Genomic DNA, 24,238 nt, shown 5'->3' on the forward strand with positions numbered 1-24,238 from the left:
ACACTTCAGAAAACCACTATTGTCGCTACATCTGTGAGTGCAAGTTAAAGCTCTACTATGCAAAGCGAAAGCCATTTATCAACAAGATCCAGAAACGCCGCCAACTTCTCTGGGCCCGAGATCATCTAAGATCGACTGATGCAAAGTGGAAAAGTGTTCTATGGTCTGACGAGTCCAAAGGGGAAGCGAACCATCCAGACTGCTATCGACGCAAAGTTCAAAAGCCAGCATCTGTGATGGCATTGGGGTGCATTAGTGCCCAAGGCATGGGTAACTTACACATCTGTGAAGGCACCATTAATGCTGAAAGGTACATACAGGTTTTGGAACAACATATGCTGCCATCTTAGCGCCGTCTTTTTTATGGACGCCCCTGCTTATTTCAGCAAGACAATGCCAACCCACATTCAGCACGTGTTACAACAGTGTGGCTTCGTAAAAAAAGAGTGCGGGTACTTTCCTGGCCCGCCTGCGGTCCAGACCTGTCTCCCATCAAAAATGTGTGGCGCGTTATGAAGCGTAAAATACAACAGTGGAGACCCCGGATTGTTGAACGACTAAAGCTCTACATAAAACAAGAATGGGAAAGAATTCCACTTTCAAAGCTTCAACAATTAGTTTCCTCAGTTCCCAAACGTTTATTGAATGTTGTTAAAAGAAAAGGTGATGTAACACAGTGGTGAACATGCCCTTTCCCAACTACTTTGGCATGTGTTGCAGCGATGAAATTCTAAGTTAATTATTATTTGCAAAAAAAAATAAAGTTTGAGTTTGAACATCAAATATTTTGTCTTCGTAGTCCATACAATTGAATATGGATTGAAAAGGATTTGCAAATCATTGTATTCTGTTTATATTTACATCAAACACAGTTTCCCAACTCATATGGAAACTAGGTTTGTAATACAGTGAAGTACTAAAAAAGATACTACTAATAGCTTTATTGTTGACACACAATTAATTTTTTTGTGTTACATATCAAACCATGATATAACAATATATAGATCTGAAAGCAGCAAATTAAAATGAATAAAATTAAATTGTACAATTTAAATTGTTATTATTTTGATTTGTCTCATTTAAATGTGTACTTTGTGATAAAGTTTTGTAAAAATTAAAAAAATAAATCTCAAATATTCACATGTATTAGTCCTATTCACTTCAATAAGTTATCTGTGTTTAATGTAATATGTTTACAATATCGAATTATTGTTGTAGTAATTCAAATTGAAACTATACAAATAGAATGTACATACAATGTAGACATAAAACAGTTATTGATTAGTATTTTTCAGGATGCTCCCCGAACGCCTCCCTAGGGCACGTCCAACCGGTAGGAGGCCACGGGGAAGACCCAGGACACGTTGGGAAGACTATGTCTCCCGGCTGGCCTGGGAACGCCTCGGGATCCCCCGGGAAGAGCTGGACGAAGTGGCTGGGGAGAGGGAAGTCTGGGCTTCCCTACTTAGGCTGCTGCCCCCGCGACACAACCTTGGATAAGTGGAAGAAGATAGAAGATAGATAAATGGCTGAATGGATGGAAGGCATGATTAGTATTTATTTATCTAAATTATAAAAATGTACAGTACCATCCAAAAATGATAAAACAGTGTAACGACTTGCTGGGATTGATGTTGTGTTCTTGAGTGGGCGATATTCAGAGTTCGCATTGTCATGAACGTACCACGCCTGTAAAGTGATTGGTGAAGAGGGAAGAATCGTTCGTTTTGCGGAAATGAGGAAAAAAGATAGGAACGAGATAAATTGAGCTTTATTAGCATAGGTTGCTCAATTAAAGTTAAAAAAGAGGGTCAGACTTTGTGTGCACTTCTTCCAGACGCTACAATATGATTGTTCTTTCCGGACCTGCTCTTCTTTTAAGTTTGCAACTGGCTGCTGTTTCGTCTTCCAGCCTGTAGGTGTCAGTATTGAAAAAAAAAAAAACTTTTGTTCTCTTTTCTCTCATAATGATTGTGATTGATAAGCAACATTTCAAAATAAGTACAGTTCACAAATATGGTGAATTTTTTTTCGTAGCCCATATCAACAGGGTATGAGGGCTTGTGAAAACCCATTAAATTGCCTAAATATTAATTCAGATGTGTGCAAGAGGTGTTTAGCTATGCAAGTGATGAGTGTTAAGATACTAACATAATACCATTTAAAAAAAATGTCAGAAAATAGTGATACAGTGGCACCTCTACTTAAGAGTGCCCCAACTAAAGAGTGTTTTAGATAGGGACTGTCTCTCGAATGATATTTATGCTTTAAGTTGATGCAAATATTTGAATTACAAGCATCCCTGCTATTAGTTGGCATAGCAAATGTCATACTGAATTAAACCCTGTAAGATCCGACCAAAACATCATGTCTTACTCGCTAGAATTAGCTTATAGCTGGAGATGGATATTTTTCCAACCATGGGAAGGAATAAAGTGAGTGTAAAAAAAGAAGAAGAAGAAGTGGATGATATGTATTGATTTAAAGCAAGACATCTTTAAAAACGTAACTGAGCGTGCCATGTTGGCAAAGCAATTTGAGCGTATCACTGCTACTCTGCATCACCGTACTGAAGCAGAATGAGTTTAACGCGAGCCAAGAATGTGAAAATAATATCTAAACATTGTGAAAATATGAAAAGCTGTTGATGGTGTGTTTGTCTGAGAAGCATTTGGAAATTTACTCTGCTGTACATTTTTATTACATTAATTCATACCATTCCAAAAAGTTGTTATTAATGTAGTCTATTGTGTTGCTTTTCATGAAGTATTCACTATCTAAAAGTTAGTTTTTCTTTTTAAAAGACATATTATATTTGAAAATGGTGCTGTTTTACAATTAAGCTTGTAATTTGAGGTCCTACTGCACGTAATAAAAAAACATTATTTTTTTATACTTTTTCTAAATTAAATTGAAAAAATGTAAACTAAAAAAAATAAAAATATGATGATTAATTTGTTGTATCAAATTGTATTTAATATATATATATATATTTAAATGTATTACAAAATGTAAACAAGCAATAATATAATGTAATGTAATGTAATAAATAGGATGCTTAAAACCGACAACAAAATAAAAAACAAAAGCCGTAATACAAGAACACAATAAAAACAATGGTCCATCCATTTTATACCGCTTGTCGTCCCTCTTGGGGTTTTGCGGGGGCTGGAGCCTATCCCAGCTTCACTCGGGCAGAAAACTGGGTACACCCTGGACAAATCGGCACCTCAACACGGATGGACAACATTCACATTTAAATTTAAACACCAATTTAGTGGTGTCAATTAGCCTATGCATGTCTTTGGATGTAAAACAAATAAAATAAAAAGAACATTAAAAACCTGCATTAACTATGAAACGAAATTTAAAAAATAAAAATAAAAAATAAATATAAAAAAAAGATATAGGCACGTATTTGTAGCAAAATTGATTGGTTGTGGTTATTTTTATGTATTGTTTTAAAATAGTGTGCAATAAACTGTTACTTGAAATCAAAATGACTACAAAAAACATATAAATTATTTTTTTACATTTAAAAAAGCAGTAACTATAAAATCTGATTCATGAAATCAAAATGCCACTAGAAAGAAGGTAGTACTCTTCTTTTAAGTTTAAAACTGGCTGTTGTTTCGTCTTCCAGCCTGTAGGTGTCAGTATTGCATCATCAAGCCTTGCGATGAGGCAGAAGCAGCGTCGATACGCCGAAAAGTATTTCCGGTTACAGCTACCAAAACAACTTTGATGGTGACTTTCAAGATTTACTTGTTCAATTCAGAAAAAAAATAACTCATATGTTTGAAAATGAACACCAGGCTGAAGAACTGGAAGGAGGCGGCCACTCTTATTTTAGCTGCGGGTCACAAGCTCGGCGCAGAGGGTTTATCGCCACCTCAGCGCTTTGACTACAACGTTCTACTACTTAAACGAAGCCACAAAAGTGTCTTCATGCCTAACGCCTATGTGTTCCCTGGAGGCACGGCGGACTCTTCAGACTTCTCTGGCGACTGGCTGGACGTTTTTAAAGCTTTTACCAACTCTCCAAATTTCGGTTTAAGGAGCGTCCAACAACCTCATGACAGCAGACCTCCCATATTTGCGACGGACAGACTGAAACTGGGCTCTCCTATCCCGGGAGAAGTCGCCTTTCGAATCTGCGCCTTAAGGGAGACCTTCGAGGAGTCAGGAGTGTTGTTGTTTGTGTCCAAAGACGAGGAGATGAGTTTGTTGAAGAGCCTTGAGGACAGACGTACCACTGATGAAGTCAAGCACTATAAAGTCAACGAGCTGGGCAGCACTGAGCTGAGCAGGTGGAGGACTCTTGTCAACCAGAACCCGTCTAACTTCATCACAATGTGCAGGGAGCTGCAGGTGCTGCCCAACATCTGGGCCTTACACGAGTGGGCCAACTGGCTGACCCCAGAACGTCGATACGACGTGAAGAGGTTCGACACAGCCTTCTTCATCTGCTGCCTGCAGGACACACCTCACACCCTGCAGGACGATAAGGAAATTGAGCGCTTTCAGGTGAAAGGTGGTTCACAACCGAATTGATGGCACCTTCTGCTGGTAATACAGTCATGTTCAGTAGTTAAAGGCCTACTGAAACCCACTACTACCAACCACACAGTGATAGTTTATATATCAATGATGAAATAGTAACTTGAACTTGGAGAAGGCATTCGACCGTGCTGTGGGGAGTGCTCAGAGAGTATGGGGTATCGGACTGTCTTATTGTGGCAGTCCGCTCCCTGTATGATCAGTGTCAGAGCTTGGTCCACATTGCTGGCAGTAAGTCGGACACGTTTCCAGTGAGGGTTGGACTCCGCCAAGGCTGTCCTTTGTCACCGATTCTGTTCATAACTTTTAGGGACAGAATTTCTAGGCGCAGCCAAGGCGTTGAGGGGATCTGGTTTGGTGGCCACGGGATTAGGTCTCTGCTTTTTGCAGATGATGTAGTCCTGATGGCTTCATCTGGCCGGGATCTTCAGCTCTCACTGGATCGGTTCGCAGCCGAGTGTGAAGCGACCGGAATGAGAATCAGCACCTTCAAGTCCGAGTCCATGGTTCTCGCCCGGAAAAGGGTCGAGTGCCATCTCCGGGTTGGGGAGGAGACCCTGCCCCAAGTGGAGGAGTTCAAGTACCTAGGAGTCTTGTTCAAGAGTGGGGGAAGAGTGGATCGTGAGATCGACGGGCGGATCGGTGCGACATCTTCAGTAATGCGGACGTTCTATCGATCCGTTGTGGTGAAGAAGGAGCTGAGCCGGAAGGCAAAGCTCTCAATTTACCGGTCGATCTACGTTCCCATCCTCACCTATGGTCATGAGCTTTGGGTCATGACCGAAAGGATAAGATCACGGGTACAAGCGGCCGAAATGAGTTTCCTCCGCCGGGTGGCGGGGCTCTCCCTTAGAGATAGGGTGAGAAGCTCTGCCATCCGGGAGGAGCTCAATGTAAAGCCGCTGCTCCTCCACATCGAGAGAAGCCAGATGAGGTGGTTCGGGCATCTGGTCAGGATGCCACCCGAACGCCTCCCTAGGGAGGTGTTTAGGGCACGTGTCCTGGGAAGACCCAGGACACGTGCCCTAAACACCAGACGAAGTGGCTGGAGAGAGGGAAGTCTGGGCTTCCCTGCTTAGGCTGCTGCCCCCGCGACCCGACCTCGGATAAGCGGAAGATGATGGATGGATGGATGGATGAAATATTAACATGCAACACATGCCAATACGGCCGTTTTAGTTTACTAAATTACAATTTTACATTTCCCGGGAGTTTCGTCATGAAGACGTCGTGTAATGATGACGTGTACGCAAGACGTCACGAGTTTTAAGGAAATATGAGCGCTGCGCACACACAGCTAAAAGTCGTCTGCTCTAACAGCATAATTACACAGTATTTTGGAGATCTGTGTTGCTGAATCTTTTGCAATTTGTTCAATTAATATTGGAAAAGTCACAGTAGAAAGATGGAGTTGGGAAGCTTTAGCCTTTAGCCACACCAACACACGGTGATTCCTTGTTTAAAATTCACGGAGCTGAAACTTTCCTATGGATCAGAGCGGACATGGATCCCGACTACATGTCAACCAGCAGGTTTCGGAGAGAAAATTGTGGTTAAAAAGTCGCCACTTACCGGATATCAGCTGAGTTTCTGCCTCCCGTGCAGCTGCCGTCGACTCCCCCGAGACACTGCGCGTGGACGTACACTTCCGACTATAAGCTACTGTTAAACTCACTAAAACACTAGCAACACAATAGAAAGATAAGGGATTTCCCAGAATTATCCTAGTAAATGTCTCTAAAAACATATGAATTTGTCTCAACGCAACACGATTGCAATCGCGTTTGTTTTTTTTTAACTAGTTTTTTTTGTTAGTTTTTTTTCCTAGTCCATCGCTATCAATATCCTCAAACACGAATCTTTCATCCTCGCTCAAATTAATGGGGAAATTGTCGTTTTCTCGGTCGGAATAGCTGTTTTTGTTGGAGGCTCCCATTAAAATCAATGTGAATATGTGAGGAGCCATCAACACGTGACATCATCGTCTGCGACTTCCGGTAGAGGCAGGGCTTTTCTCCAGTTGCAAACTTTATCATGGATGTTCTCTACTAAATCCTTTCAGCAAAAATATGGCAATATCGCAAAATGATCAAGTATGACACGTAGAATGGACCTGCTATCCCCGTTTAAATAAGAACATCTCATTTCAGTAGGCCTTTAAAGTTAAAGGCCTACTGAAATCCACTACTACCCACCACGCAGTCTGATAGTTTATATATCAATTATGAAATATTAACATTGCAACACATGCCAATACGGCCTTTTTAGTTTACTAAATTACAATTTAAAATTTCTCAGGAGTTTCGTCTTGAAAACGCTGTGTAATGATGACGTGTACGCAAGACGTCAGGGGTTTTAAGGAAATATGAGCGCTGCATACACACAAAGCTAAAAGTCGTCTGCTTTAACCGCATTATTAAACAGTATTTTGGAGATCTGTGTTGCTGAATCTTTTGCAATTTATTCATTAATATTGGAGAAGTCACAGTAGAAAGATGGAGTTGGGAAGCTTTAGCCTTTAGCCACACCAACACACGGTGATTCCTTGTTTAAAATTCACAGAGGTGAAACTTTCCTATGGATCAAAGCGGACATGGATCCCGACTACATGTCAACCAGCAGGTTTTGGGGAGAAAATTGTGGTTAAAAAGTCGGCACTTACCGGATATCAGCTGAGCTTCTGCCTCCCGTACAGCTGCCGTCAACTCCCCCGAGACACTGGGCGTGGACGTACACTTCCGTCTACCAGGTACTGTTAAACACACTAAAACACTAGCAACACAATAGAAAAATAAGGGATTTCCCAGAATTATCTTAGTAAATGTCACTAAAAACATATGAATCTGTCTCAATGCAACGTGATTGGAATCGCGTTTTTTTTTTTTTCTAGTCCGTCGCTATCAATATCCTCAAACACAAATCTTTCATCCTCGCTCAAATTAATGGGGAAATTGTCGTTTTCTCGGTCGGAATAGCTGTTTTTGTTGGAGGCTCCCATTAAAATCAATGTGAATATAAATGAGGAGCCGTCAACATGTGACGTCATCGTCTGCGACTTCCGGTAGAGGTAGGGCTTTTCTCCAGTTGCGAACTTTATCGTGGATGTTCTCTACTAAATCCTTTCAGCAAAAATATGGCAATATTGCGAAATGATCAAGTATGACACATAGAATGGACCTGCTATCCCCGTTTAAATAAGAAAATCTCATTTCAAAGGCCTACTGAAATCCACTACTACCCACCACACAGTCTGATAGTTTATATATTAATGATGAAATATTAACATTGCAACACATGCCAATACGGCCTTTTTAGTTTACTAAATTAAAATTTTTAATTTCCCGGAAGTTTCCTCTTGAAAACGCTGTGTAATGATGACGTGTACGCAAGACGTCAGGGGTTTTAAGGAAATATGAGCGCTCCACACACACACACAGCTAAAAGTTGCCTGCTTTAACCGCATAATTACACAGTATTTTGGAGATCTGTGTTGCTGAATCTTTTGCAATTTGTTCAATTAATATTGGAGAAGTCACAGTAGAAAGATAAAGTTGGGAAGCTTTAGCCTTTAGCCACACAAAAACACGCTGATTCCTTGTTTAAAATGCTTGGAGGTGAAACTTTACTATGGATCACAGCGCGGTCAAGCAAACATGAATCACGACGGAATGTCAACCAGCAGTTTTCGGTAAGAAAATTGTGGTAAAAAGTCGCTTCTTACCGGAGAAAAACTGAGCTTGTGCCGTCCATAAAGCTGCCGTCGACTCCCTTGAGACATTGGTGTCAAGACCCCTGTGGACGTACACCTCCGACTATCAGGTACTATTTAACTCACTAAAACACTAGCAGCACAATAGAAAGATAAGGGATTTCCCAGAATTATCCTAGTAAATGTCTCTAAAAACGTGTTGTTTTTTTTAACTTTTTTTTTTTTTAATCTTTTTTTTTTTCTAGTCCGTCGCTATCAATATCCTCAAACACGAGTCTTTCATCCTCGCTCAAATTAACGGGGAAATTGTCGTTTTCTCGGTCCGAATAGCACTTTTTGTTGGAGGCTCCCATAAAAACAATGTGAGGATGTGGGGAGCCCCCACACGTGTGACGTCATCGTCTGCGACTTCCGGTTGAGGCAGGGATTTTCTCTCACCACCGAAAGTTGTGAACTTTATTGTGAATGTTCTCTACTAAATCCTTTCAGCAGAAATATGGCAATATCGCGAAATGATCAAGTATGACACATAGAATGGACCTGCTATCCCCGTTTAAATAAGAAAATCTCATTTCAGTAGGCCTTTAAGTTCAAGTTAAGTTAAAGTACCAATGATTGTCACACACACTAGGTGTGGTGAAATTTGTCCTCTGCATTTGACCCATTCCCTTGGTCACCCCCTGGGAGGTGAGGGGAGCAGTGGGCAGCAGCGATGCCGTGCCCGGGAATCATTTATGGTGATTTAACCCCCAATTCCAACCCTTGATGCTGAGTGCCAAGCAGGGAGGCAATGGGTCCCATTTTTATAGTCTTTGGTATGACTCGGCCGGGGTTGGAACTCCCAACCTACCGATCTCAGGGCGGTCACTCTAACCACTAGGCCACTGAGTAGGTTTACCAACCTTTACTCGGCCAAGGGGCGTAACACCAGATTCTGGGCCTCAAATCGTTCCCTAAACTGGGGGCAGCCGTGCCAGAAACCTGAGAGTTGCAGATTCACAGCCCGCCTCTTGACATCGAAATCGCTGCCGTTGTGTCCTTGGGCAGGACACATCACCCTCGCCATGCTTCCGTCAGTCTACCCCAGGGCAGCTGTGGCTGTTGTAGGCACAATACCAATGTGAGCAATTTGAAAAATGCGCAACCGCATTTTGCAAATTTGTATAATGCGCAATCTTTTTGTAAATTGCTTCCAGCTATATATTTGAATAATGTGTGGTGCACATTTTGCAAATCAATGGGAGCAATTTGTATAATGCACAATCTTCTTGGCAATTTTGGAAATTGCTTCCAGCTATATATATTGATTGTGTTGGAAGTTCTGGCTACTAACCCTAACCCTAACCCTTGATGCCATCTACGCAGTGTTGGGAGACTGTTTTGCTGTTTTTCTGTTCGATGTAGCTTTCTGTGCAGAATTCCGCAAATTCTTCTTCAGCCGTCTTCAAACCATCCATTTGCACGGTCGCGCCATTTTCAAACAAAATCTCGTCTTGCGATATGCAGATTGCTTCCGCACAATGGAAATGACGTATAATTTGCAAAGTGCGTGAGATTGGTGAAATGCTTACAACATGGCTAAGAAAGTAGCTTACCACCACCAGATGGGAATGAATGATGATTGGGGCAGCATAGCTCGGTTGGTATAGCAGCCGTGCCAGCAACTTAAAGGTTTTGGTTTCGATCCCCGCTTCTGCCGTCCTAGTCACTGCTGTTGTGTCTTTGGGCAAGACACTTCGCACACCTGCTCCCAGTGCCACCCACACTGGTTTAAATGTATCATAGATAATGAGTTTCACTATGTAAAGCACTTTGAGTCACTAGAGAAAAACGCTGTATAAATATAATTCACTTCACAAAAAGTTAACTGCAATGATAAGCTCTCACTTCTCTGTAATCTAGAAAAGCGCTGTATAAATCTAATCTCTTATTATTATCAAACCTAAACGTTGCCGCCAATATGCACACATTTGGTAATCATGCACTAAAAAAACAAATTATTGCATGAATTTGGGTGACACCAGTTTTTAAAAGACAGATAAAATCTTAGTCATATTATGATTTTTTTTTTCTACATTATAAGCTCTTATTTGTGGTGTGCACAACATGTAATGATGATTCTTTCTTGAAAATTTTGCATAAACTAAATTTCACAGACTGTTTTCAACCCACATTCTGATAGTCATCTCAGGATGTGCTGTTTTGTGGGCGGTCTTTTTAGATTTAGATTTATTGGTCCCTGTGGGGAAATATATGTTCACTGACCGTACATTTAAAAAATAAACATTACACATCGCGGACAAAAATTGAAAAAAAGAGATCATACATGACAGTGACAGCACCAACACATTTACATGCTTGTCAGACGGGTCTGCCAAGCCTGCTGTTTAGGGTGGCTATAACTGCAGGAATAAGGCTTTTCCAGAGGCATGCCCTCTGAAATTTGATGGTTCTGTACCTGTGCCCTGATGGTAGTGGGATGATATATTGGTGTAGTGGGTGAGTGATATCCTGGACTATTGTGTTTGCCAGTCGAATGTTGGACCTGTGGTTTGGATCTGAGATTTTGGGTGTGGGATAGGCCGATCATTTTAGCTGCTTTGTTTGTAATGCTTGTGAGTTTGGTCCGGTTGGTTACAGAAAGCATACTGAAGAAACATATAGAACAGTACAGAAGGATGGGTGGAACAATGCTTTGGTACAGTAATAACAGGAGGTGAGGTGTAACGTATAGTCCTTTAAGTTCACGTTAAGTTTCACGTGGCTCCACTTTGACTGCGTCTTCTCCCGTCATATATGTTGTAGATTTTAGCGCTTCCATAGCGACTCTGCTGACCGATTAAGTTCGAACCATATGCTACTGTCTTTGAGATGGCAACAGAGGATGCATGTGCATGTACGAGCTAGTCGGCCCCACAACAAGACAATAGGGAAAAAGGAGCTTATTGATAACAGAGTTGGACTACAATGGCAGACCCACGTCGAAGCGCTTTGGGTACATTTCTTCCATATATGGATAACCGGTGATGTCTTCGGTAGGGAAAAAAAATAGTCGCAGGTGGTGCAAATTCCAAACGGCTCGTTTCCCGTAAGTATTAAGGAAGGCAAGATTTAATATAAATAAATGTCCAATGCCTCCACGGTTGGATTTAACATTTTGGGGAATTTATGCAGATACCAAATAGACAACAGCAGGTAACAATAGGTAAGATGAGTTGGTTTTGAATAATGATAGTCCCTTTTCCTAGGTTTTTGACTTTTTAATGATGGGATTAACATAAAGATGGGTGATATGACCTAAAAATAAAATCCCATATTTTTTCACAAAAAAAAATCAATTTACGATTTTTTCCTATTTCCCCCCGCCCCCTATACTTGTCAAAGAGACCGACCTCATGGAATTCATGTAACAGAGATAATTCATTAAAAGTTTTTCTTTTATTTGATTAAAAACTAGTAGTTTAAAATGATATTGCACAAACTGCATAGATGTATGCTAGCGTGTCTTGAGTTTGAGTTTATTTGGAACATGCAATGTTGTGTTGATGTTTACAATTACACAATTCAACATTTTCAAAAAGAAGTAGGAAGAAGCAGAGCTTATGTACGTTTGACATCAATCACAAATAAATGTGATCAATTTCTGTGTCCAATGTACTTAACTCCTATGACCTACGGACGTCAGGCCCAAAGCCGAGACCCTGGAATGAGGCGGAAAAAACTTATATAGTGTGACCCCAAATGTCTTTTAAAGTAATGTAAAGTATCACTTTTTCTCTTATCTTTCTTGATTTGTCATGACCTCAACCCAAATGTCACACCACTCCCTCTGTCTCTGTCATACCCAGTGGTCGACGCCTCCTGATGTCCTGCGGAGCTACCAGGCGCGCGAGCTGTGGATCGCCCCCCCTCAGTTTTACGAGCTGAGTCGCATGTGTCGCTTCCCTTCGCTGAGCAACCTTCAGAATTTCGCTCGGCAGCGTTCCTCGGACGGCTGTGAGCAGTGGCTGCCAATTGTCTTCAAACAGGACGACGGCTACTTATCAGTGTTGCCAGGTTGGCTCAGTTATCATTCCAGAATGTGGAAATGTTTGTAACATTTTTTTACTATTGTTCTCTGCAGGAGACCGATTGTACCCATCAAACAGTTCTGAAGGGAGGACAATAGAAGCGAGCGTAGACCAGGAAAGTTCCAAGACAGCGCTACATCGCTTCCTGATATCTGACCCCTACGGTACACGCCTGCAGATCAACATCACACCAAAGTACAACCACCTGATGCCTCTTGTCGCCCCCTTTGACCCCAGCGCTGAACTTTGATCTGCTCAACAGCCCCCCTCAGTGAGCACACATGAACAATTACATTGAAAAATTATAAACATATTAAATATATCAAATCCCAAATTGTACAACATAATTCAGAGTATGTTATGAAACTTAAATTAATTCATTAACGTCATACAGTACATTTAATTTAACACTAACAACTATTTGCTTTGTCACCTTTTAATTAAAAATACAATGTTTTTTGTCAAATACTTTAGCATATTATAATTAGCGACAGGCGGTAGAAAATGTATGGATTAGGTAAATTTAATATGTTTGACAAACTTTAGTGTAGAAATGTATCAAGGTGGCCTTTGGTGAAAATTGTTTGGACACACCTGAATTGGAGGCTACTGTACATTGCATCCATTAAAGAGGAACTGCACTTTTTGGGAAATTTGCCTATCTTTCACAACCATGAGAGACAAGAACACACATATATCCATTTTTTTTTTTTTAAAGTTGAAAAAAAAAAAACACTGGAAAGATGCGGCTAATGGGACTCACCGTCGTAGCCTTTAAAGCCCTCTAAAACAAATTCAAATCCTCCAAAGTTTTGTGTACACACTGCAAGTATATATATATATATATATATATATATATATATATATATATATATATATATATATATAATGTAGTAACGGGCAAGTTCATAACAATATGTAATATGTACAATATTTACCATATTTTGGGAATTTTAATCATTGCCGGGTCCGTGCCAGGTGACACCCTTTTCCCTTAGGTCTTTTTTGGCTGTATGTCTCCACGTCTTCTTCGGCCTCCCTCTCTTCCTTACTCCATTTTCTGGCATCCAGTTCATTGCCACACTTGCCGGTCTCTCTCCTGGCAGTCGGAATACGTGCCCCATCATTCTCCTTCTCCTTTCGGAGACAATGACAGACAGTGCTGCTACACCTGCCCTTCTCATCACCTCCTCGTTGGAAATGTGGTCTCTCCAGGATGCATCTGAGGCATTGTAGGTGGAAGACATCCTGCTTGTTTTTGATACTGGTTGTCTTGATCAATGTCTCAGTCGTTGGTATGACCACTGACATGTAGAGGCATAGCTTAATAGCCGTTGTGATAGCTTTGGACGACCAGATGTTTCGGAGCAGTTGGAACACTCCTGCAGCTTTGCCAATTCTGTTATTGACGTCTTTCTCCACGTCTCCTGTACTTGAGATGTTACTTCCAAAATAGGTGAAGTCGTCAACATACTCCATCATGTTCGTCTATAGTGGGTGGTGGAAAGTGTTGTATTTGTCCAACGGCCATGGACATTGGTCTTTTCTCGGCTTATCCGTAGTCCGACTTCTTCTCCGTGCTCATGGAGATTGTTGGTCATCTCTCTGAGCAAGAAAAGCTGCCAGAGACCAGGACTCGTCGCCCAATGTTCCAATAGGAATGGGAGGAACTAAGTCTAATATTTGCCCGAACTAATTTATTTCCGTTTCCATAGCAACGCACATCTAACTTCTGGCAACAAACGTGTGTCCTACTTCCGGAAACAAACACAAATGTTTTCTAATAATGGCAAACTTGGAAATAGACAACAAAGACGACTATTTTTGGACAAATGTGAATTTGCAACCTTATCTTTTTGAAGCTGACTATACGGAGGATGATCTACTGCAGTGTTTCTCAAATGGGGGTACTTGACGGTATCCCAAGGGGTACGTGATATTTTTTTTAAATATTCTAAAAATAGCAACAATTCAAAAAACCTTTATGAATATATTTATTGAATAATACTTCAACAAAATATGAATGTAAGTTCATAAACTGAAAAGAAATGCAACAATGCAATATTCAGTGTTGACAGCTAGATTTTCTGTGGACATGTTCCATAAATATTGATGTTAATGATTTATTTTTTTGTGAAGAAATGTTTAGAATTAAGTTCATGAATCCGGATGGATCTCTATTACAATCCCCAAAGAGGGCACTTTAAGTTAATGATTACTTCTATGTGTAGAAATCTTCATTTATAATTGAATCACTTGTTTATTTGTTAACAAGTTTTTAGTTATTTTCATATCTTTTTTTCCAAATAGTTCAAGAAAGACCACTACAAATGAGCAATATTTTGCACTGTTATACAATTTAATAAATCCGAAACTGATGACATAGTGCTGTATTTTACTTCTTTATCTCTTTTTTTCAACCAAAAATGCTATGCTGATTAGGGGATACTTGAATTAAAAAAATGTCCACAAGGGGTACATCACTGAAAAAAGGTTGAGAACCACTGATCTACTGCTTATAGAAGCCAGCACGAAAGACGGAAGAGACGTTGGCGCAAACGCAAGCCAAGAGAGTGACAGGAAAGTAACTCTGACGCTCAAAATGCGAAACTTGACTTTTGCTAGTTCGGCATAATTGGAGTGCTTACCTAAACAAACCGGAAAACATGTCCCCCGCCATCTTGACCAAACAGACAACTGGACATCACTTAAATGTTGTATATGATACATGCAGCACGCTATGCGCGTTGTTAAAACTACAGTTAATACGCTGCCTGGCTATCTGTGCCCAAACAAACATGAAATATCGGCTAATTCTTTACAGATACTGTAATTTGATTATTATTGTTTTTCAGTCAGTACAGATTGATGTTCTATCTGATTGTGTTGTGCATTACAAACGGAAACACGTTCCGTGCTGACGTAGAAACAAGCTTATTTTTTTCCGTAGCTGGCTTTATGGCTAATACAGAGAAAAGGTCAATGTTTTAGCATGGTAGGAAAAGAGTTTCTCGGTTTTCGCTCGTACAAGAACAATGTCGCTACTGGCTACAGTTTGGTTATTATACAAGTTACGAAATGTAAATGAAGTACTTTTGACTGTTTCTGAATAAATGTTTAGAGTAATTTAGAGGTAGAATTGATTGCTCCCATTAGCTGCGTTGCTCGACACCAAGAACGAGCAGATTTTTACATGATAGACTGCAAAAAAAAAAACAACAACAACAACTTTTGTCCTCTTTTCTCTCATAATGATTGTGAACAATAAGCAACATTTCAAAATAAGTACAGTTCACAAATATGGGGAGTTTTTTTTCGTAGCCCATATCAACAGGGTATGAGGGTATGTGAAAACCCATCAAATTGCCTAAATATTAATTCAGATGTGTGTAGGAGGTGTTTAGCTATGCAAGTGATGAGTGTTAAGATACTAACATGACACCATTAAAAACATTTTCAGAAAATAGTGATACAGTGGCACCTCAACTTAAGAGTGCCCCAACTAAAGAGTGTTTTTAGATAGGGACTGTCTCTCGAATGATATTTATGCTTTAAGTTGAAGCATATGTTTGAGTTACAAGCATCCCCGCTATTAGTTGGCGTAGCAAATGTCATACTGAATTAAACCCTGTAAGATCCGACCAAAACATCATGTCTTACTCGCTAGAATTAGCTTATAGCTGGAGATAGACATTTTTCCAACCATGGGAAGGAATAAACTGAGTGTAAAAAAAGAAGTGGATGATATTTATTGATTTAAAGCAAGACATCTTTAAAAACGTAACCGAGCGTGCCTTGTTGGCAAAGCAATTTGATCGTATCACTGATAGTCTTCATCACCGTACTGAAGCAGAATGAGTTAAACGCGAGCCAAGAATGTGAAAATAATATCTAAACATGAAAATATGAAAAGCTGCTGATGGTGTGTTTGTCTCAGAAGCATTTGGAAATCTACTCTGCTGTACATTTTTATTACATTAATTCATAGAATTTCAAAAAGTTATTAATACAGTCTGTGTTGCTTTTCATGAAGTATTCACTATATAAAAGTTAGTTTTTCTTTTTAAAAGACATGTTATTTTTGAAAATGGTGCTGTTTTACAATTAAGGTTGTAATTTGAGGTCCTACTGTACGTAATAACAAACATTATGTTTTTATAGTTTTTCAAAATAAATTGAAAAAATGTAAACTAAACAAAAAAATAAATATGATGATTAATTCGTTGTATGAAATTGTATTTAAAATATAGATTTAAATTTATTCAAAAATGTAAACAATCAATAATGTAATGTAATGTAATGTAATAAAATAGGATGTTTAAAACCGACAACGAAATAAAAAACAAAAGAAGTAATACAAAAACACAATTTAAAAAATGGTCCATCCATTTTCTACCGCTTCTCGTCCCTCTCAGGGTCGTGCGGGGGCTGGAGCCTACCCCAGCTCCACTCAGGCAGAAAACAGGGTACACCCTGGACAAATCGCCACCTCAACACAGATAGACAACATTCACATTTAAATTTACACACCAATTTAGTGGTGTCAATTAGCCTATGCATGTCTTTGTATGTAAAACAAATCAAATAAAAAGATCATTAAAAACCTGCAGTAACTATGAAACGCAATTTAAAAAATAATAATAATAATAAAATAAAAAGATATAGGCACGTATTTGTAGCAAAATTGATTGGTTATGGTTATTTTTATCTATTGTTTTAAAATGAATGTTACTTGAAATCAAAATGTCTACAAAAAAAACAGAAATTTTTACATTTATAAAAGCAGTAACTATAAAATCTGATTCATGAAATCAAAATGCCACTAGAAAGAAGGTAGTACCACACTGATGGTAAAATAAAAAATTATAATACACAGTAACTACCTATAAATGTGTGTGTGTGTGTGTGTGTGTGTGTGTGTGTGTGTGTGTGTGTGTGTGTGTGTGTGTGTGGCCTTTAGGGTTGATGAACCCAATAAAGCAACTTTTAATGTATTTTATTGATCTCTTTGCAGTGACGTTAAATTGTAAGAATGGGGCCAATTATAATATACGTCAACATTGTGATGCATGCTGCATTGAAGCTATCCGGATGCAGTCAGTATTTTTTGTATCTTAATAATAAGACTGTGGGAATGCTCCGTGTGTCAAGTTGTGGAATAAATTCATTACATGGAAAGCACAATTTATAGGATGAGTTCCCGTTTTTCAAGCACCATCCCTCTGAGAAATGCCAGAAAAATAGTCAAATTTTGACCATTGTCCTTGTATCCGTATAAATAAACACAACATTGGCAAATCGTGGGTTTAACATGGTGTGATGGAGCTCTCCTTGTTCTATTATTTGTGTGCGATGGACCAAGTTGAAATAACACTGCTCAACCTTCGTGCTGTTTGCTGTGGAGAGTCAATTGAGGGTTACCATGGCAACTCCACAGTCTTGGAAACCTGCTATCTCTGTCCAGATGAGGGGATGATGCAGCGCTGTATGTTTCTCACGTCGCTTGTTAGTAAATACTCCGCTGTAGAAGACTCACCTTTAATGGTGCTTCCGAAGTCCAATGCAGTTCTTTCCTGCAAACACACTTGACTATCAACACTTGGCATAAAATCATGTGTATATATAATACAAGTACATGTGCCTGAAATAGTCTCCAAAGTTGGCACGAACATCTTTTGCTGTGGAAACGTCTGGGACAGCGTAAAAAGACTCTTAACCACACCCTTTCTTTATTAATTATTGATCGGCATATTTTTGTGTTCTACCGACTTTTGTGCAGCTCTCTGCCCTAAGTGGTTTTCGGATGTATTTTAATTCCAGTGCTAGCTTAACAATGTTTGTTTTTGTTGGCAGGGGTGTGCCACTGCATCGTACTGAGACCTCTTTCTTTTATTTTGGTCATAGTGTGTGGTGTATATTTAAACAATGTAATGTATTCCATCCATCCATCCATTTTCTACCGCTTGTCACTTTTTGGGGTGGCGGGGGGTGCTGGAGCCTATCTCAGCTGCATTCGGGCAGAAGGCGGTGTACACCCTGGACAAGTCACCATCTCATGGCAGGGCCAACACAGATAGACAGACAACATTCACACTCACATTCACACACTAGGGCCAATTTAATGTTGCCAATCAACCTATCCCCAGGTGCATGTCTTTGGAAGTGGGAGGAAGCCGGAGTACCCAACAAACTCCACACAGAAAGAGATTGAACCCAGGACTACTCAGGACCTTCGTATTGGGAGGCAGATGCACTAACCACTCCTTCACCATGCTGCCTGTGATGTATTTCATTTAATTTCATTAATTTATTTAATTAATTTTCCTTATAATCGATCAGGGATTAGATTATATTTGAATTTAATTAACATTTTTTTATTAATTTTTGTTATAGTCGATCTGGGATTAGAGTTAAAATAATTTTATTGATTCCAGAGGCATGTGTTTTAAAGAAATTAAGAAGGCCCTGGCCTCATAATTAATAATTATCCAAGTTGTTTTTGAACGCTTAGATTGAGGCTAAAAATGCGGTTTAGCAAATGCAACATGCTGGGTGTGTCGTATAATATCCATCCCTCCTCCTGCCAGTCATTAATGCCAACTGCCACCTTGCGTAGGTAACGGCACAATAGTTCATGCACCAGCAAACACTGGATGTGTCATATGATCAATGTACTCACTGGTTATGATTAATAATTGCCACCTTGCAAGACAATAAACATGTATGATCATTGCGAGCGCTAGTTATTATCAATAACCACCACTTTGAGGAATGTAAATGAACATGAGTGCCATGTCTGTGTGATCATGTTTTGTTTTTTGGACACTCAGTTCCTGTTTTTGCACTTCCTGGTTTGTTATGTTACCATAGCAACTCATTAGTTTTCACCTGTCCTCATGTCTCGCACCTGTTTTCACTGATTATGTCACTGCTATTTAAGCGGTCTGTTTCTGTTCTTAGTGCTGGCAACATCACCGTCTACCACCTCCTTCACACCATCTATCACGTTCTATGCCGATGATCCAGGTTACTTTCTTGTTCAAAGTAACTTTTTTGTTATTCATGCCATAGTGCTAGTTTTTGTTTTACGACCATAGTTTTGCCTTAGCGCAAGTTTTGTCTTCATAGTCAAGTTGTCATACCTCTATTGTTAGCGCTTTTTGTTAGCTTCCTTTTTTGTAGTTAGTATCAAAATAAAAATATGTACTTACATTCACGCCGTGCCTGCACCAACTTTCCTTTGTCTTCTGGAAAGACCAACCCCAAAGTCCACTCCAATCGCTTTGCACATCCTTGCCCAAGTCCATGTCGTGACAATGAGAAGTAAAAAATTAACAGAGACTTAAAATAATATACGATGTCGAGGCCTTCTTGCTAACACACGAGCACATTACTATAGATGTTTTGTATCATGGGATCGGTCCTCTTACCATTTATTAATTTCAACCCCCATCTATGATAACACAGTGGCATGTACATTCTTCACTGTCAAGTTACACATATGCAACTTACCCATGTACTGATAAAGCTATTGTTCCTAATGCAAGTTAATAATGATTATCGCCACCTTGCGTAGCGACACAATTCTTCATGCACCAGCACGCCCTGAATGTATCGTATAATCAATGTAATCACTGGTCATTAATAATAACCACCACCTTGCAAGACAATCATGTTGGCTGATACTTACTAGCGCTAGTTTATCAATATATAACTTCCACTTTGAGTAACGTAAATAAACATGAAAAGTCAAACTAATCCACAATGCTAATGCACCTGCAATGTAGTCACTTTGTACAATTATTAATTCGGTATTCATGATAAGTGCCACCGTATACAATAGAACCAAACAGACTACTCAACACCAGTTATTAATGATAATACAGTCGTACTTCAATATAATTGTGCCCCAACTTAAGAGTGTTTTGACATAAGAGCTGTCTCTTGATTATTATTTTAATGCTTTAAATCGCAAACAGAAATTTGAGTAATAATCATCTCCGCCGTTAGTTGGCATGACAAGTGTCACAAGATATGCCCAAAACTTTGGGTCTTAATCACTAGCATTAGCCTATTGCTAAAGATGAACACAACTTTGTTTTTACAATCATGGGAAGGACGATTGTGAGTGCTAAAATTAAGAGGTGGATGATATTCCATACTGAAGAAGAATGAGTTTAATGCCAACCAAAGATGTTAAATGATATATAAATAACGTACATCTATCTGTGAAAATATGGAGAAGGTGCTGATGGTGTGTTTGACAGAAAAGCAGCTGGAAGGAGATACCAAAGAAGTGTGCCATCCATCCATCCATTTCCTACCACTTATTCCCTTTCGGGGTCACGGGGGGACGCTGGCGCCTATCTCAGCTACAATCGGGCAGAAGGCAGGGTACACCCTGGACAAGTCGCCACCTCATCGCAGGGCCAACACAGATAGACAGACAACATTCACACTCACATTCACACACTAGGGCCAATTTAGTGTTGCCAATCAACCTATCCCCAGGTGCATGTCTTTGGAAGTGGGAGGAAGCCGGAGTACCCGGAGGGAACCCACGCATTCACGGGGAGAACATGCAAACTCCACACAGAAAGATCCCAAGCCTGGATTTGAACCCAGGACTGCAGGAACTTCGTATTGTGAGGCAGACGCACTAACCCCTCTGCCACCGTGAAGCCCAAGAAGTGTGCCTTCCAAAGTAATTGTTTTAAATTATTATTATCATACTTCATAAAACTACTATAATTGTTATTTGTGCATTCTATTGTATTGTTATTCATAGAATACGTATTATCTACAAGTAAGTTTTTATTTTCAAAGGCATGTTACATGTTAAAACATTTTTGGGGGGGACAGGCACCAATTAACAATTTTAATTTTCCTGCGGGAACTCTCCTGAAGGAATCAATAAAGTACTATCTATCCATCTAAATTAATTGCATTTTATTTTAATGGGCAACACTGACTTGAGATACAAGTGTTTTGAGTTAAGAGCTGCGTCACGGAACCAATTAAACATGTTAAGACACTACTTGTTCATTGAGGGCGACATCGCAGTAATGGCTGCCCTTTTAGAGGGCGGCTTAAACAGTAAATAATACTGTATAATAATACTGTATATGACTATAAAGGATTGATCATGACTTTATTACAAAATTGCCTACGCAGTATACATGTGATTATTATATATTATTTTCACATACACCATTAAAAAAAACCTGTAGATTTTATGGTTAAAAAAACCTGTCAGCTTAGAATTTTACAGCCAAGTATACGGTTTTTTGTTTTTTTTTACAGCGTATTCCTGTAAATGGAAAAACAATACCATTGTTTGTTTACAATAAAATCCTGGCAACTTTCATTTTTATTTTTCCAGTGTACAATTGTATAAATAACTTGTTTCGAAATAATAAGTAAAGCAGATATATATATATTTTTTTAACATTTTTAGAATGTATGGTTTCATATAATTTGTTGCATTAATAGATAATAATAAAGTTTAAAAAATGTGCAATTGCATGCAATAAATGTCCTTTTTTTTTGTCAAAATGGAAAGAATTGAGAAAAGATCAAGTACTGTTGTTTCTTTAATTTTATTATATATTACCATGCCTTCGCGGGTCACACAAAATGATGTGGTGGGCCAGGTATGGCCCCCAGGTCCTAAGTTTGACACCTTTGTCTTTTACCAGTGTTTTTTAACCTAATGGGCTCATTGTTGGGCCGCGAACGCCCCCGAGAGGGTCGCCCAAAGATATCTGTTTCGGCGGCAGCTGTACTCAGGTGTAATCCACTTTTCCACCACTTGTGGCAGTAATGACAATCTCAAACAAACAGAAGAAGTCTGGACCTAAAGTCATAGAGAAGTTACTTAAAATGTTCATACTTGCCAAACCTCCCGGATTTTCCGGGAGACTCACGAAATTCAGCGCCTCTCCTGAAAACCTCCCGGGACAAATTTTCTCCCGAAAATCTCCCGAAATTCAAGCGGAGCTGGAGGCCACGCCCCCTCCAGCTGCATGCAGACCTGACTCAATGTTGTGACCCTCTTAAACAGGACAATACTGCCATCTACTGTACATAGAATAGAATTTAAATATATTCTACATTTAAGTGCAGTCAAGGAACATGAATTAGGGAGTCTGTTCTGAATCCCACAGTAAAGAGACGTAACTTCATCACGTCGCCTGGTTATTGACTCCAACCCAATATATTACACAGTCGACGAGCAAAATGAAGAAATACGCTTGCAAGTTCCAGAACGATTGGAAACAAGAATTTCAGTTTATCCAGGAGAGTTTGAAGGTGAAGGGGTATGTTGCCTGTAAATTTTGTAGAACAGACTTCTCCATTGAACACGGCGGCCGAACAGATATACGCAGCCATGAATGGTCAGTCAGCGAAGCACGAAGCGTCCGCAGCGCAGCATCGTTCACAACCCAGTATTATGGGCCACCTCGCAAAATAGAGACCCGATGGTGTATCTTATGTTGAGACAAAGATGGCTATGCTGATAGCTGGAAGCAACCTCCCGTTCTCATTTGCGGATGTCTACAACAAATCCGTGAAGGATGTTACCGGATTCGGAGATCGCTCGCCAATACGCAAATGGCAGAACAAAGGTTACTCAAATAGTGAAAGGTAAGTGTTGTTGTTTTTTTTGTAACCAGCAAGCACAGTACAGTTAGTAGAACAACTGTGTTTTTATTACTGTGTATTTGATAGGTGCCGTCGGAAATTCAACTGTTTTATTTATATATATAATAAAATAAATATATATAGCTAGAATTCACTGAAAGTCAAGTATTTCATACATCTATATCTATATATATATATCTATATCTATATGTATATATCTATATCTATATATAGATATAGATATATATATATAGATATAGATATGAAATATATATGAAATACTCAAGTTGGCAAATTATACGCCACCCCTCTTAACCACGCCCACCGCCCCAACCACGCCTCCCCCCCACCTCCCACCTCCCGAAATCGGAGGTCTCAAGGTTGGCAAGTATGAAAGTGGTGAATTTGTATTTTATTTTCACTTTAATTTTATTGACAGTTTATGTAAGAAAAATATATTATTATTAATTTAGTTAGAATTTATTTAACATCAGTTTATGAGTCCCTTCTTTTGCAGTATATTTTGTGCATATTTAAACAACCTGACTTTGATAATAATATTTGTGATCAAAACATTTTTTTTTATAATTTGACAATGTTTATCCTGTTAAACTGTAAGTAGATGGATATATTATTGAATACGATGAAATTCAAGAATGTTAATATTTCTGTGGTCCTTGGGCCCCTGTGTAGAGGAAATGTTGGGCCACGAGGTCAAAACGGTTAAGAAGCCCCTGTTTTAGACAATACAAAATAAATTACGGATGAAAATACTGAGTAAGGAAAGTTGCAGTACCACAGCGTAGTGATGATGCATGCAGATGTAACCAAACCCGAATGAGCGCTGGAGCACAGAAGCATGAAACAATTCAATTTTCAAAGGATAAACCAAAAGCATCACATGTAAAATGACTTCTTTCTCTCCTGTTTTTTCCCCGTTTTTCAGTGAAATTGCATGAAATCTTTGGTGTCCCAGTAAAATTCCATTAGCACACCAACCAACCCCTACCCTTTCTCTAGGACAGTAGTTCTTAACCTGGGTTCGGTGAGTCGGCATCAGGGGTTCGGCGGAGGTCAATACACACCTGACTCATCGTGTAAATAAAAACTTTTCCCTATCACCGTATTTTGGATATCCCCAAACAATGTTCCCTCTAATTTTCCATCTGATTCGCAGGTGTGTAATTTGTTGTGAGTTCATGCACTGTGATGGTTTTGTTCTTTGAACAAGATGATGTTCATGCGCGGTGTATTT

At 39.4% G+C, this 24,238-nt stretch overlaps 1 protein-coding gene across 2 annotated transcripts; it reads left to right on the forward strand.

The window, feature by feature from the left end:
- The first annotated feature begins 3,661 nt into the window (after positions 1-3,661).
- Positions 3,662-19,555, forward strand: nudt19 (nudix (nucleoside diphosphate linked moiety X)-type motif 19). 2 transcript variants are annotated; one of them, XM_061878802.1, is made up of 4 exons: positions 3,662-4,527; positions 12,118-12,325; positions 12,393-12,503; positions 18,486-19,555. In XM_061878802.1, exons 1-4 carry the CDS (start codon positions 3,805-3,807, stop codon positions 18,548-18,550), a joined length of 1,107 nt encoding a protein of 368 aa, XP_061734786.1. In that variant the 5' UTR covers positions 3,662-3,804; the 3' UTR covers positions 18,551-19,555. The 2 variants fall into 2 exon arrangements, with proteins under 2 accessions (XP_061734786.1, XP_061734785.1); XM_061878801.1 differs by lacking the exon at positions 18,486-19,555 and having other exon boundaries at positions 3,664-4,527; positions 12,393-17,649.
- Positions 19,556-24,238: the final 4,683 nt, after the last annotated feature.

Source organism: Nerophis ophidion, linkage group LG02, assembly GCF_033978795.1.
Source record: "Nerophis ophidion isolate RoL-2023_Sa linkage group LG02, RoL_Noph_v1.0, whole genome shotgun sequence".
Lineage (NCBI taxonomy): Eukaryota > Metazoa > Chordata > Actinopteri > Syngnathiformes > Syngnathidae > Nerophis > Nerophis ophidion.